This window comes from Dermochelys coriacea, chromosome 6 (genome assembly GCF_009764565.3).
Source record: "Dermochelys coriacea isolate rDerCor1 chromosome 6, rDerCor1.pri.v4, whole genome shotgun sequence".
Lineage (NCBI taxonomy): Eukaryota > Metazoa > Chordata > Testudines > Dermochelyidae > Dermochelys > Dermochelys coriacea.
Window position 1 is genome coordinate 571,764 of NC_050073.1, and position 12,963 is coordinate 584,726.

At 65.0% G+C, this 12,963-nt stretch overlaps 2 protein-coding genes across 2 annotated transcripts; one reads left to right on the top strand and one right to left on the bottom strand.

Annotated features, from left to right (window-relative positions):
* Positions 1–311: 311 nt before the first annotated feature.
* Positions 312–10,040, top strand: APOBR (apolipoprotein B receptor). The gene is made up of 8 exons (XM_038404698.2): positions 312–464; positions 755–906; positions 6,351–6,402; positions 6,476–6,590; positions 6,746–7,191; positions 8,395–8,532; positions 8,817–9,037; positions 9,261–10,040. The coding sequence occupies exons 1-8, from the start codon at positions 408–410 to the stop codon at positions 9,328–9,330; spliced, it is 1,251 nt and encodes a 416-aa protein (XP_038260626.2). The 5' UTR covers positions 312–407; the 3' UTR covers positions 9,331–10,040.
* On the bottom strand, positions 9,974–12,963 carry LOC119857900. The gene is given in 6 exon segments (XM_038407427.2): positions 9,974–10,389; positions 10,391–10,431; positions 11,236–11,400; positions 11,524–11,628; positions 11,900–12,087; positions 12,733–12,963. Coding segments are annotated over 6 exon segments (720 nt in total). The 5' UTR covers positions 12,812–12,963; the 3' UTR covers positions 9,974–10,247.

A 12,963-nucleotide genomic window follows, 5' to 3' on the forward strand; every position in this document is an offset into this window, starting at 1 on the left:
TTGGGGTGCACAGGGAGCTGGGAGGTTTGGGGGGTGCAGGGAGCCGGGGGGAGGGGTGCGCAGGGAGGCAGGCGGTTCAGAGGGCGCAGGCATTCGGGGACCCAGGGGTGCAGGGAGACCGGGGATTTGGGGTTTGCAGGGAGCCAGGAAAGCCAGGGGTGCAGGGAGTTGGTGGGGAGGGGGGTGCAGGGAGGTGGGGGTTTGGGGGAGCAGGGGAGTGGGGGATGGGGTGTGCAGGGAACTGGGGGAAGTGGGGGGTGCAGAGAGCCTGCGGGGGCGTGGGGGTGGGCGGGGTATGCAGGGCAGTGGCTGCGGTTCCCCATCCCTAGCACATCACTTCCCTCCCTGGCTGCAGGGGAAGCTGCAGCTGCCCCCCAGCTCCGCACGGCTGCCGAGCTCCAGGCCCCATGGAGCTGCTCCAGCGGCACCTGCCCGGGCTGCACCGCGTCCTGTGGAGGGCACTGGTGAGACCCCCACCCAGCCAGCCCCCAGGGGGTGGGGGTGGGGGTGGGGGTGGGGATCCCTTCCAACCAAGGCTGTGGGTGGCAGGGCTGGATGTGGAGGCTGCCGCGCACCGAGCAGGATGGTGGGGACCAGAGGAAGTGGGGGACAGAAGGAGGGACAAGGCTGGGGCAGATGGGGGACAGGAGGGAGGTGGGGGGTCTCAGGCATGGCAAGGGCTGGGGGCAGTCTCTGGGGGGTTGTTCTGCACCCCGAGGGCCAGCCCCACTCAGCCTCGCGCCTCCCCCCCCAGGATTATGTCTCCACCTTCTCCACCTACCTCTTCGGGGACCAGGCGCACCCGGGTGCAGAGGATCATAGGAAAAGCAGGGAGATGGACTCCCCTGACCACCCCAAGGGGGTGCCAACAGACAGCTATGGGGAAGGAGAGCCAGAGCATCATGGGTAACGAGAGTGCGGAGGGACAGGGGGTGGGGGCTGGGCACACGGGGACCCCTCGCCCAGTGGTGGGTCGCAGCCCCTCTGGGGTGGGGGGGCTGGTCACACGGGGGCCCCTTCTCCCGGCGCTGGGTCGCAGCCCCTCTGGGGTGGGGGCTGGGTACACGGGGACCCCCTGCCCGGCGCTGGGTCGCAGCACCTCTGGGGTGGGGTGGCTAGGCACATGGGGACCCCCCGCCTGGCGCTGGGTCGCGGCCCCTCTGGGGTGGGGGGCTGGGCACATGGGGACCCCTCGCCTGGCACCAGGACCCCACTGTCCCAGAGTCCCAGACCTGATGCTCTGGGACGGCTCTGAATGAGGCTCGGCCAGGACTCGGGGGCAGCGCGACTCCCCGAGGGGCCTCCTGGGTCCGACCTCGGAGCATCCAGGCCCCTGTTCACCCCGTGAGCCTCCTGCCCCACACTCGGCAGCCAGCCGGGACGCCCAGCCCACATGTGACACAGGAACGCAGTGTAGGACAGAGCTCGTTAGCTCAGACGTGGAGCGGGGGGACCCAGAGCCAGGGCCATGCCCCAAACCAGGAGACTGACCAGTTTCCACCTGCCCAGTGCCCCCCCCCCCCCGCTGTCCCATCTGTTTCCTTTGTGTCTTTCCTGGGCCAATAGGTCACCTGGCCCCACCTCTCTGTTCGCCAGCCCCTGACCCGCACCTTCCCTGCCAGGCTGCAGAGTGTGTGCGGGCCAGCGGGCACCCCCACTTCCTGCCATTCACCAGGACTCTCAGCCAGCCAGGAACACAGAAGGTTTATTAGATGTCAAGAACATAGTCCCAAACAGAGCTTGTAGGTACAGAGACCAGGACCCCTCAGTCAGGTCCATCTTGGGGGGCAGACCCTGGCACTGGGCCTCCCTCCCTTTCCCCAGCCAGCTCCAAACTGGAACACTGCAGAAGATGTCACCTGGCCCCAACCCCCGCCTGGGCTCAGGTTACCTGCTCAGGTATCATCCCCCAAGTGAAGTGATCCCTGACATCCCAGCACCATCCAGCACCAATGCAGCCTGTCCCAGTAAAACTCACACGCAACATCCCCCAGTCAGTCCTCCCTGCTCCCTGATGCGTCCCATCTCTCCCCTCTTCGAGACTGAACTGAGCGGGGTCACTCTGACCTGTGACCTGGGGAAGTTCAGGGCCCCCTCTCCGGGACAACGCATCCGCTATCACGTTGTCACTTCCCTTCACATGGATCATGTCCATGCCATAGTCCTGCAGGAGCAGGCTCCACCTCAGGAGTTTGGCGTTGGCTCCTTTCATCGGGTGCAGCCAGGTCGGGGAGAGTGGTCCGTGTACACGGTGAAGTGTCGCCCGAAGAGATCTGGCTCTAGTTTCTTGAGGGCCCACCCCATGGCCAGGCACTCCTTCTCGATGGTCACGTAGTGTTGCTCCCGGGGTAGCAACTTCTTGCTCAGGTACACGATGGGGTGTCTCTCCCCCTTTTCATCCTCCTGCATTAACACCGCCCCCAGTCCCGTGTCTGAGGCGTCGGTGAACACCATAAAGGGCTTGTCAAAGTCTGGGTTTGCCAGAACTGGGCCACTGACCAGAGCCTCCTTCAGCGCCCGGAAAGCCTCCTGGCACTGCTCGGTCCAGACCACCTTGTCTGGCTTCCCCTTCTTGCATAGCTCAGTGATGGGGGTGGCGATGGCGCTAAAGCAGGGCACAAACCTTCGGTAGTATCCCGCCACCCCAATAAAGGCTTGGACCTGTTTTTTGGTGTGGGGAGCAGGCCAGTCTCTGATCACCTCCACCTTAGCTGGTTCCGGCTTTAGGCGGCCGCTCCCCACCCGATGGCCCAGGTAAGATCCTTCAGCCATCCCCACCTTGCACTTCTCCGCTTTTACGGTCAGCCCAGCCTCCTGGAGTCGGTCCAGCACTTGTCTAACCTGGGACACATGGTCCTCCCGGGTCTGGCTAAAGACACAGATGTCATCAGTATTCGCCATGGCAAAACTCTCCATCCCCCTCAATAGCTGATCCACCAGGCGCTGGAAGGTGGCCGGCGCTCCCTTGAGGCTGAAAGGCAGGGTCAGGAACTCGTAGAGCCCCAGAGGGGTGATAAAGGCCGATTTCAGCCGGGCATCTGCATCCAGCAGCACTTGCCAGTAGCCCTTTGTAAGGTCCATGGTGGTGAGGTACCAGGCTCCTCCCAATTTGTCTAGGAGCTCGTCAGGCCTGGGCATGGGGTAGGCATCAGATACAGTGATGGCACTGAGCTTCCGATAGTCCACACAGAACCGGATCGACCCGTCCTTTTTGGGGACCAGCACCACCGGCGAGGCCCAAGGGCTGGCAGACGGCTGGATCACCCCCAAAGCCAGCATGTCCCTGACCTCTCTTTCCAGGTCCTGAGCAGTTTTCCCTGTGACTCGGAAGGGGGAGCATCTTATCGGCGGGTGCGACCCTGTCTGCACCGATGGACAGTCAGATTAGGGTGTCCAGGCTGGTTGGAAAACAGCTGTCGATACGGATGCAGCACCCCCCGATCTCAGCTTGCTGGGCAGGGGTGAGCTGATCTGAGAGGGGAATTGTTTTCAGGGGTGAACCAGCTCTGGTCTCAGGGAATAGATCTACTAAAGGGCCATCTCCCAGCTCCTCCCAATGTCCGCACATGGCCAACACCACATTCCCCTTGGCAAAATATGGGTTCATCATATTCACATGATACACCCGGCGGTGGTGCGCCCGGTTCGACAGCTCCACCACATAGTTTACCTCATTTCGCTGCTTGACGACCTTGAACGGGCCCTCCCAGGCGGCCTGTGGTTTGTTCTTTCTCACGGGGATGAGAACCATCACCGGATCCCCGGTGGCGTAGGCGCGGGCCCGCGCTCTGCGGTCATACCAGACCTTCTGCTTCTTCTGGGCTCTGGCCAGATTCTCCCTGGCCAGGCCCATGAGTTCAGCACGTCTCTCTCAGAAGATCAGGACATACTCCACCACTGACTCTGCATCGGGAGTGGCCTTCCCCTCCCATTCGTCTCTCATCAGGTCCAGGGGGCCCCTCACCCTCCTGCCATATAACAGTTCGAAAGGCGAAAATCCGGTAGACTCCTGGGGTATCTCCCTGTACGCGAACAGCAGGTGAGGTAAGTACTTGTCCCAATCCTGCGTGTGCTGGTTCATAAAGGTTTTCAGCATCATCTTTAGCGTCCCATTGAACCTCTCCACCAGCCCATTGGACTGGGGGTGATACGCTGAGGCCCAGTTGTGCCGGACCCCACATTTCTCCCACAAGCACCGGAGCAGGGCCGACATGAAGTTGGATCCTTGGTCTGTCAAGACTTCCTTGGGGAACCCACTCGGCTGAAAATGGTCAGCAGCGCATCTGCCACGGTGTCTGCTTCAATGGAAGCTCAGGGCACTGCCTCGGGGTAGCGAAATCCACCACCAGAATGTATTTCTTCCCCGACCGGGTCGTCTTGCTGAGAGGCCCCACTATGTCCATGGCCACCTTCTGGAAAGGTTCCTCTATGATGGGCAAAGGTCTCAAAGCCGCTTTCCCCTTGTCCCGGGCCTTTCCCACCCTCTGACTGGGGTCACAGGATCGGCAATACTGCCGGACAGTGGAAAGACCCCAGGCCAGTAAAAGTTCTGTAGCAGCCTCTGCCGGGTGCGCCGGATTCCCTGGTGCCCTGAGAGGGGGATGTCATGGGCCAGGTACAGGACCCCACAGGACTCCACTTCCCCTGGGGGAGCCCATTCTCGGTACAGGAACCCCTTCTCCCACAGGAACCTCTCCTGGCAACCTCTCCCCATGGTCCGTCCCGCACTGAGGTTGGCCACGTCCCTGAGCTTCCGCCAGGAGGGATCTTTCTGGAACTCAGCGGCTGGGGAGGGGATGGGGCCCGGTTCCCTCTCACTGGCTGGGTCTGAGGCCATAGCCTCTCTGAGCCGTGCCCCTCGGCGCTCCCTCCCCACCAGGGTAGGGTTCTGCGCCTCCGGTGTGGTACCCTCCCCAAGGTAGGGGCGCAGTGCCCCTCGCCGGCTCTGGCTACGGGTCACCCCCAGGGCGGTCTGGGGGTTGCTTGGCCAGTCCTCTAGGTCCCTCCCCATCAAAACCCTTGGGCAAAAATGGTGGTACACCCCCACGTCCTTGGGGCCCCATTTCAGGTGTACCCTTGCCACAGGCACCTTGAATGGGGTCCCACCCACCCCGTAAGGGTCAGGTAGGTGTTGGGCACCACCCGATCTGGGGCCACCACCTCGGGCTGGGCCAGCATCACATCCGTGCCTGTTTCCCAGTATCCATTGACCTTCCTCCCATCCACCTCCAGGGGAACAAGGCCCTCTCTCCGGAGGGACAGCCCCGCGCCCACCCTGTAAACTGAGAACCCCTAGTCCAGAGCCACCAGCCCTCTGGCGGAGCTGGCCTGGGGTACTCTTCCCTCCTGAGCAGGTGATAAGCTGGCAGCCCCTCTTTCCTGGGCCGTCTGCCTCCCCATTGCCTGCTGCATCACAGCATTGTCCCGGAGAGGGGGCCCTGAACTTCCCCAGATCACGGGTCACAGTGACCCCGCTCAGTTCAGTCTCCAAGGGGGGAGAGATGTGATGCAGCAGGGAGTGGGGCGGACTGACCTGGGGGTGTCACAGGGGGGTTTTACTGGGACTGTCGGCATTGGGGATGGGATGGCGGGGGGGGGTGTCACTGGAGGGACGATACCTGAACCTGGGGGGGCCTGGGGCCAGGAGACACCTGCCCAGGGAACTGGACAAAGGCTGGGGGAGGCAGCTGGGGGTGGTGAGGTGGCTGGAGGGGGTTTCAGCTTGGAGCTGGCTGGGGAAATGGAGGGAGGCCCCGTCTGGGCCTCCCTGCCCCCCAAGACAGACCTGACTGAGGAGTCTGTAATCTGTACCTACAAACTCTGGGTTTTAGACCATGTTCCTGTCGTCTAATAAACCTTCTGTTTTACTGGCTGGCTGAGAGTCCCGGTGACTCGCCAGAAGTGGGGGTGCAGGGCCCAGACTCCCCCACACTCCATGACACCCCATCTGATCCTTGCAGAGGATGGGTCCGGCCATCAGTTGCCAGGCCATGGAGCGTGGCCTGTCTTCTCTGTCCCAGGCAGCCAGCCACAGTCACGCCTGCCTGCTAGGGGTCACTGCAACGATCACACACCCTCACCCCACGGCTGGGACACTTGAGTGACACACATGGGGAAACTGAGGCCCATACAGTATTCAGAGAAAACATTAAGAAGCTTCCCACTTCATCACACACTGCCCCTCTGGGAAAGGGCGGGGGTTATAGTTATATAGGGACCCCTCACCTGGCGCTGGGACGCGGCCCCTCTGGGGCGGGGGGGCTGGGCACACAGGGACCCCTTGCCCAGCCCAGGGGGGCAGGCGCTGGGTCTCCAATGGGGCAAGCTTCACCTCTCTTTCTCCCCAGCAGGGAGGAGGCGCTGGGGGGGCAGCTTGAGGACGCTGGACCCTCGGCCCCACAGGTACGTTGGGGGCAGGTGCCTGGGCAATTCCCCATTGGGGTTTGCCCCCCCTCACTGCTGTTTCTTCACACAGGTGCCCCCAGATATCCAAGACCCCACCCCCCAGGAGGGCCACATGGTGCTGAGGGGGTCCGGAGCCCACCTGGGGTCTGTGTCAGACCAGGACATCCCCCACCCCCTCTGGTCATGTGAGTGGGGGCTGGAGGGTGCCATGGAGGCAGAATGTTGGGGGCTGGAAGGTTCTAGGGGGGTCAGCCGTGAAGGGGGGCTGCTGGCATGGATCAGGGGTAGCTGTGGGGCAGGGCAGGCGTGTCTGACCCATTCCCCCCTTCTCTTCCCACAGGGCCAGGGGCTATGAGCCTGGAGCCTAGATCTGGGGAGCTGACAGCCCCGGGGGGAAGGGCACCGCCCCCCAGCCCCTCCCTCAGTCGGGAGCCCAGCCCCCCAGCCAGCGAGGAGGGGTGGGGAAGGGGGCACAGCATCTGGCAGGGGGGCCCGACGAAGGATGGGGAGGGGCCCGAGGAGGAGTGGGGGCTCCAGGGGACCGGCCGCATCTGGCTGGAGGAGCAGGTGGAGCCTAGGGGGAACCCCTGTCTACAGACTGAGAAGGAGGGAGGAACTTGGGGGGCCAGCCCCATGCAAGAGGGAGGCCTTTGGGGGAGTGACACTCAATGGGGCCCCGGGGCCAGCAGCCTTTGGCTGGAGGAGCAGGGCCGGGAGGGGGTGCCCAGGGGGAGCAGCCCCCAGCTAGGGACCCAGGGAGAAGGGGAAGAGGGGGAGTCCAGGGGGGTCAGCGCCCGGCTGGGGGTCCAGACAGGGGAGGGGGAGGGGGACCTCGGGGGGGGCAGCAGCTGGCTGGAGGCCCAGGGAGAGAAGGGAGGCAGGCAGGAGCTGGGGGCCCCCATAGGGGAATCCGAGGAGGGGGACAGGGCTGTGGGGCCCAGAGGGGGCAGCCCCCAGGCAGAGAATGAGGAGGGGCATCGAGAGGGAGAGTGGGACGCCCAGGGGGGCAGCCTCTGGCTGGGGGCTCAGGGGGCATGTGAGAAGGGGGGAAGCATCTGGGTAGCGGAAGAGAAGGGGGAGGAGGAGCCCAGGAGGGAGGAGGACGAGGGGGAGCCCAAGGGGGAGGGGGAACCCATAGGGGAGGAGTGGGAGGAGCCTGAGAGGGAGAGGGAGTGCAGGGGGGAGGGGGAGCCCATAGGAGTGGGGCAGGAGTGGGAGGGGGAACCCCTAGGATTGGCGGAGGAGGGGGAGGGGGAACCTCTAGGAGTGGGGGAGGAGGGGGAACCCATAGGAGTTGGGGAGCAGGGGGAGGGGGGACCCATAGGGGAGGGGGAGCCTAAGGGGGAGGGGGAACCCCTAGGGTTGGCGGAGGAGGGGGAGGGGGAGTTGAGGGGGGAGGGGGAACCCCTAGGAGTTGAGCAGGGGGAGGGGAAACCCCTAGGGGAGGAGTGGGAGGGAGAGCCCAGGGTGGAGGGGGAACCCATAGGAGTTGGGGAGCAGGGGAAGAGGGGGGTGGGGGAGGAGGTGGTGAAGGGGGAACCCGAAGGGGTGGGGGAAGGGGAACAGGGGGAGGGGGAACCCCTAGGGTTGGCAGAGGAGGGGGTGGGGGAATTGAGGGGGGATGGGGAACCCGTAGGGGAGGGGGAGGAGGAGCTGAGGGGGGTGGGGGAACCCCTAGGGTTGGCGGAGGAGGGGGAGTTGAGGGGGGAGGGGGAACCCATAGGGGAAGGGGAGGCTAAGGGGGAGGGGGAACCGAGAGGGTGCAGCCCCCAGCTGCAGACCCAGGGGGAGCCGGAAGAGGAGAGGCCCTGGGAGGGGGGGCCTGGGGGACTCAGGACCTGGGTAGGGGCCTGTGGGGAGGAGGGGGACCCCGAGGGAGACATCAGCCCACCAGGGGCCCCCATGGAGCAAGTAGGGGGTGGGGGGAGCAGCATCTGGCTGGGGACCCAGAGGGAGGGGGAAGGTGTGGGGGGGGGGAGCTGGCCCCAGGGGGAGGGGAGTCTGAGGGGGGTCAGTAGTTGCTATGGGGACGCCGGGGAGGGCTCAGAGGACCACCCCCTGCTCTGCCCTGTCCCCCAGCCCGACCTCCCAGATGCCGCCCAGAGCCCCCTGCCAGAGCCAGGAGAGGTGAGTTGGGGGCTGCGAGCGATTTGGGGAGGGGGCCAGGGAAGCGGGTAGCGGTTGTAGGTATGGGGGGCGGGGTCCTGTGCGTCGGTAGGGCTGGGGGAGGGGTCCCAGGGCAGGGGGCTGGGATAGGGGGAATGCATGGTCTGGGGGGGGAGCCCGAGCAGGGGCCAGTCGGGGGGGTGGGAGGTCCTGGGGGCAGTGAGGGGCACTGCAGAGGCTGGTGGGGAGGGGGGAAGCAGGGGGCTCTCGGTGCAGAGCCCCCCCCCTCATGTCTCCTCCCCCAGGTCTCCCCCCTGGACGCGAGTGCCCAATGGAGCCGGGTGCTCCTGCGGAGGAAGGGGTCGGTGCGCAGGGCACCCAGCCTCCGGGCCCAGAGACCCCCCGGGGGGGCCCCGCCTGAGACCCTGCCCCAGCGCCCCCAGGAGCCAGGCACCACAGAGGGCTTCCTGCCCCCCATGTCCCACCAGCCACAGACCCCAAGGAGGCAGCTCCCAGGGCAGGCTGGGTAAGAATGGGCTTAGGAGGAAGGGTGGTGGGTCACAGCACGGGGCGGTGGGGGGAAGCTAGAGCGGGGGGGCTGGGAGCCAGGACTCCTGGGTTCTATCCTGGCCCTGGGAGGGGGGTGGGGTCGGGTGGTTAAAGCAGAAGGGCTGGGAGCCAGGACTCCTGGGTTCTCTTCCTCCTTCTGGCCGCTCCCCTCACCCCCTCCTGGTCTCTCTGCCCCACAGCTTTGGCCTTGCCCACCCCAACATGATGGCAGAGCTGAAGTTTCGTCTGCACAGACCCCCACCCCAGTGACGCTGACACTGCCCCACCCCCGTCAGCCGAGGACCCTGGGGTAGGCGGGGGCTCGTGCCATTTCCTGGGCAGGAAGAGAGGATGCCGGACAGACTGCAGCCAGGACAGACAGCCCCCTCCCTCTCCCCGCAGCCTGGGATAGGAACCAGGCGTCCAGGCCACCACCCCCACCCGCATTGGTGTGTCTGGGAAACCTGGAATAAAGAAAAGGCGTGTGAAAGGAGTGTGGGGCAAAGAACCGTGGGGGTGAGGGTAGGGCCGCAGCAGTTACTGTGGGGCCTGCCAAATTCATATAGGCTGAAGGGGAGGGAGGTTCTGGGAAAGAAGATGCTCCTGGCAGCCCATGAGTTCCTGTAGGACCTACCAAAATAGCACCTAGTGGGTTCTGTTTATATATCAGTCAGCACCAGGTTCCCAGAAACCCCCAGGGTGAAGGGGAATGAGGAGGGGCTGAATCAACTAGAAACAGGGAACGGAAAAGAGAAACCAGAATCGAGAGGTGATTGGGGAGGGGGGGGAAAAGAACCCAGGAGCCCAGGCTTCTGCCCTCCCCCACTCCAACCACCAGACCCCACTCCCCTCCCAGAGCTGGGAGAGAACCCAGGCGTCCTGGCTGTGTGAAAACGACCAGACCTCTAACATTAGTCACTTTATTATAAAAAATAAATAAAAGTCACATTTCTTGGTAATAAATAGCAAAAAAATAAATAATATATAAAAATCCACTCTCATAAATTAACATAGGGACTGCTGGGAACCCGGATGCCTGGGTTCTCTCCCCGGCCCTGGAGGGGAGTGGGGATCTGGTGGGTTAGAGCAGCGGGGGCTGGGAGCCCGGACGCCTGGGTTCTCTCCCTGATTCTGGGAGCAGCAGCGTGACCCAAGGGTTAGTGTTGTAGGGTGAGGGGGCGGGGAGCTCAGCGAGGGGCCCACCCCCCCCCCATGTGCAGCAGGGTGAAATCCCGGACAACGCGGCCCAGGAAGGTCTCCATTGCACGCAGGACCAGGTACGACTCCTGCAGGTTGCTCCATTCGCTGGGGTGCTGCAGGATGCGGGGGGGGGGCGGGGGGCGGCAGGTCGGGCTGGCCAGAGCCCCACACCTGGGGGGAGAGGGAGGAAGAGAGTGAGACAGCACCAGCGGGCACCAGCCCCCCACCTTACCCCCTGCGGGCATCACACCTGGGTGTCAGCCCCCCATGCCCTCCCCCATGGGCACCGAACCCGGGCACTGAACCGGAGCACCTCCCACGCATTCCCCCGTGCGCACCAAACCAGGGCACTCCCCCTCACACTCTGCTATGGGCACCGAACCCGGCTCCCCCCTGCATTCCCCCATGGGCACCGAACTCGGGCGCCCCCTCACACTCCCCTATGGGCACCAAACCCAGGCACCCCCCCCGTCACACTCCCCTATGGGCACCGAACCCGGCTCCCCCCCGCATTCCCCCATGGGCACCGAACCGGGCGTCCCCCTCACACTCCCCCATGGGCACCGAACCCAGGCACCCCCCCGTCACACTCCCCTATGGGCACCGAACCCGGGCACCCCCCGTCACACTCCCCCATGGGCACCGAACCTGGCTCCCCCCCGCATTCCCCCATGGGCACCGAACCGGGCGTCCCCCTCACACTCCCCCATGGGCACCGAACCGGGCGTCCCCCTCACACTCCCCCATGGGCACCGAACCTGGGCAGTCCCCCTCACACTCCCCCATGGGCACCAAATCCATTTCCCCCCTAAACACACTCCCCCATGGGCACCAAACCCGGGCGCCCCCACACTCCCCCATGGGCACTGAACCCATCTCCCCCCCGCATTCCCCCACGGGCACTGAACCCGGGCGCCACCCCTGAGAACTGGCCTCCTGCGTCTCCCCGGCCCCTGAGCCCCCTCCAGCCCTCACCTGGTAATCGACGTGGTGCGTCAAGTCCCGCAGATCCAGGCTGATTTCCTCTAGCCCCTGAGCCAGGCCGGCGTCCCCCCGCTCCTGCTCCCTGCGCCCCAGAATCTCCATGTAGCCCCGAAACATCACCAGCGCCCGCCTCATCTCTCGCAGCCTCTGCAGCGCCTGGGGATGAAGAGCGGGAAGGGGGTTCGTCAGTGCCAGCCCCACTCAGCCCCCGCCACCACTTCCCAGCCACTCCCCAGCACCCCTCCAAAACTTCCCCCCCACCCCTCCCCAGCCACTCACCGGCAGGGCCAGCCACTGCTGGGCTCTCAGGCTCATGGGGGGCAGGAGCCCCGACTTTGAAAGGACGGGGAATGGCAGCTTGGCGCCGGCCAGGCGCTCCGACACCTGGCAGGGGAAGAGAGACTGTGAAACCAGGCGTCCGGGCCACCCTGCTCCACCAGACTCTAGACTGTCAGAGATGGCTGCCCCCACCACAGGGCCCCCCGCCCATCCAGCGCTGGGCGAGGGGTGCCCAGCCCTGCCCCCAACCCAGAGGGGCCACGTCCCAGCGCCGGGCAAGGGGTCCCCATGTGCCCAGCCCTGCCCCCAACCCAGAGGGGCCGCGTCCCAGCGCCGGGCGAGGGGTCGATGTGGGCCCAGCCCCACCAGGACGTACAAAGAGTTGCATGAGGATTTTAGTTTCTGCCTGGAGTTTCCTTGCAAGTTTCAGGCTGCTCCCGAATTCCACCTGCATTTCCTGGCCCCAGCTGGCAGCTCTGCCGGGCCCTGGGCCCTGCCCAGCCACGGGGAACCCCAACACTGGGAGCCGGGAGCTCAGCAGCGCCTGGAGCAGCAGCATGAGTCCTGAGCGAGAGAGAGAGAGAGAGAGAGAGAGACACACACATCAGCTTCCGAGTGAGAGCTGCCCAGCCGGGGCTGCGGGCCGGGAGTGAGGGGCACTGGCAGAGTGGGGGGGGGCAGGGCTGGGCTGGCAGGGGCTGTGGGTCGGGAGTGAGGGGCACCGGCAGGGCTGGGCGGGGACAGGGCTGGGCTGGCAGGGGCTGTGGGTCGGGAGTGAGGGGCACTGCTGACCATGGTGTGGTGACCCTGGGATGTTGCAAACCAGGGATAGCCAGAGCTGGGCTTGTGTCAGTGCCGCATGTCGCCGCGTCACTAATTTTAGACTCAAAACTGCCCAAAAGAGAAAATTTCCAAGCACGGCGCCTGCCCACATCACCCATGGGTCCCTTGACACTGAGCCCTGCTGGTGCCCCTCACTCCCAACCCCCCCCTGCCAGCCCAGCCCTGCCCCCCAGCCCTGCCGGTGCCCCTCACTCCCGACCCACAGCCCCCTGCCAGCCCAGCCCTGCCCCCCAGCCCTGCCGGTGCCCCTCACTCCTGACCGGCAGCCCCCCAAGGAGCCATGGCAGGCTCTACCCTAAGTCCATGTCCCCGCCCCACAGCGCCCTCTGGTGCCAGGACAGGGCAGCTCCATTCCCACAGGCTCACCGCACAGCCGCATCCTGGTGCTCAGGGGCTGCCGTCTGTCTGTCCGTCCGGCCAGCCGGCGGGTGGATGAATCCAGCATCTGAGTCCCCCGGGGCTTTTATTCCCTCGGCCCAGTTTCATTTTCGCTCGCTCCAAAATCTCCAAGTTTCTGTTTTTAGTATCGGGAGCCAATACATCCTCACCATCAGTGCCCCCCCAGCCTGCGGTTTCTCAAGGGACGTTCAGTGGTTC

Excerpts from the sequence above, each read along its gene's own strand:
- APOBR (XM_038404698.2), top strand. The coding sequence starts at position 408 with ATGGAGCTGCTCCAGCGGCACCTGCCCGGGCTGCACCGCGTCCTGTGG. Across the intron at positions 907-6,350 it reads GGAGAGCCAGAGCATCATGG|GGAGGAGGCGCTGGGGGGGC; the intron begins GTAACGAGAGTG and ends TCTCCCCAGCAG. Across the intron at positions 6,591-6,745 it reads CCCCCACCCCCTCTGGTCAT|GGCCAGGGGCTATGAGCCTG; the intron begins GTGAGTGGGGGC and ends CTCTTCCCACAG.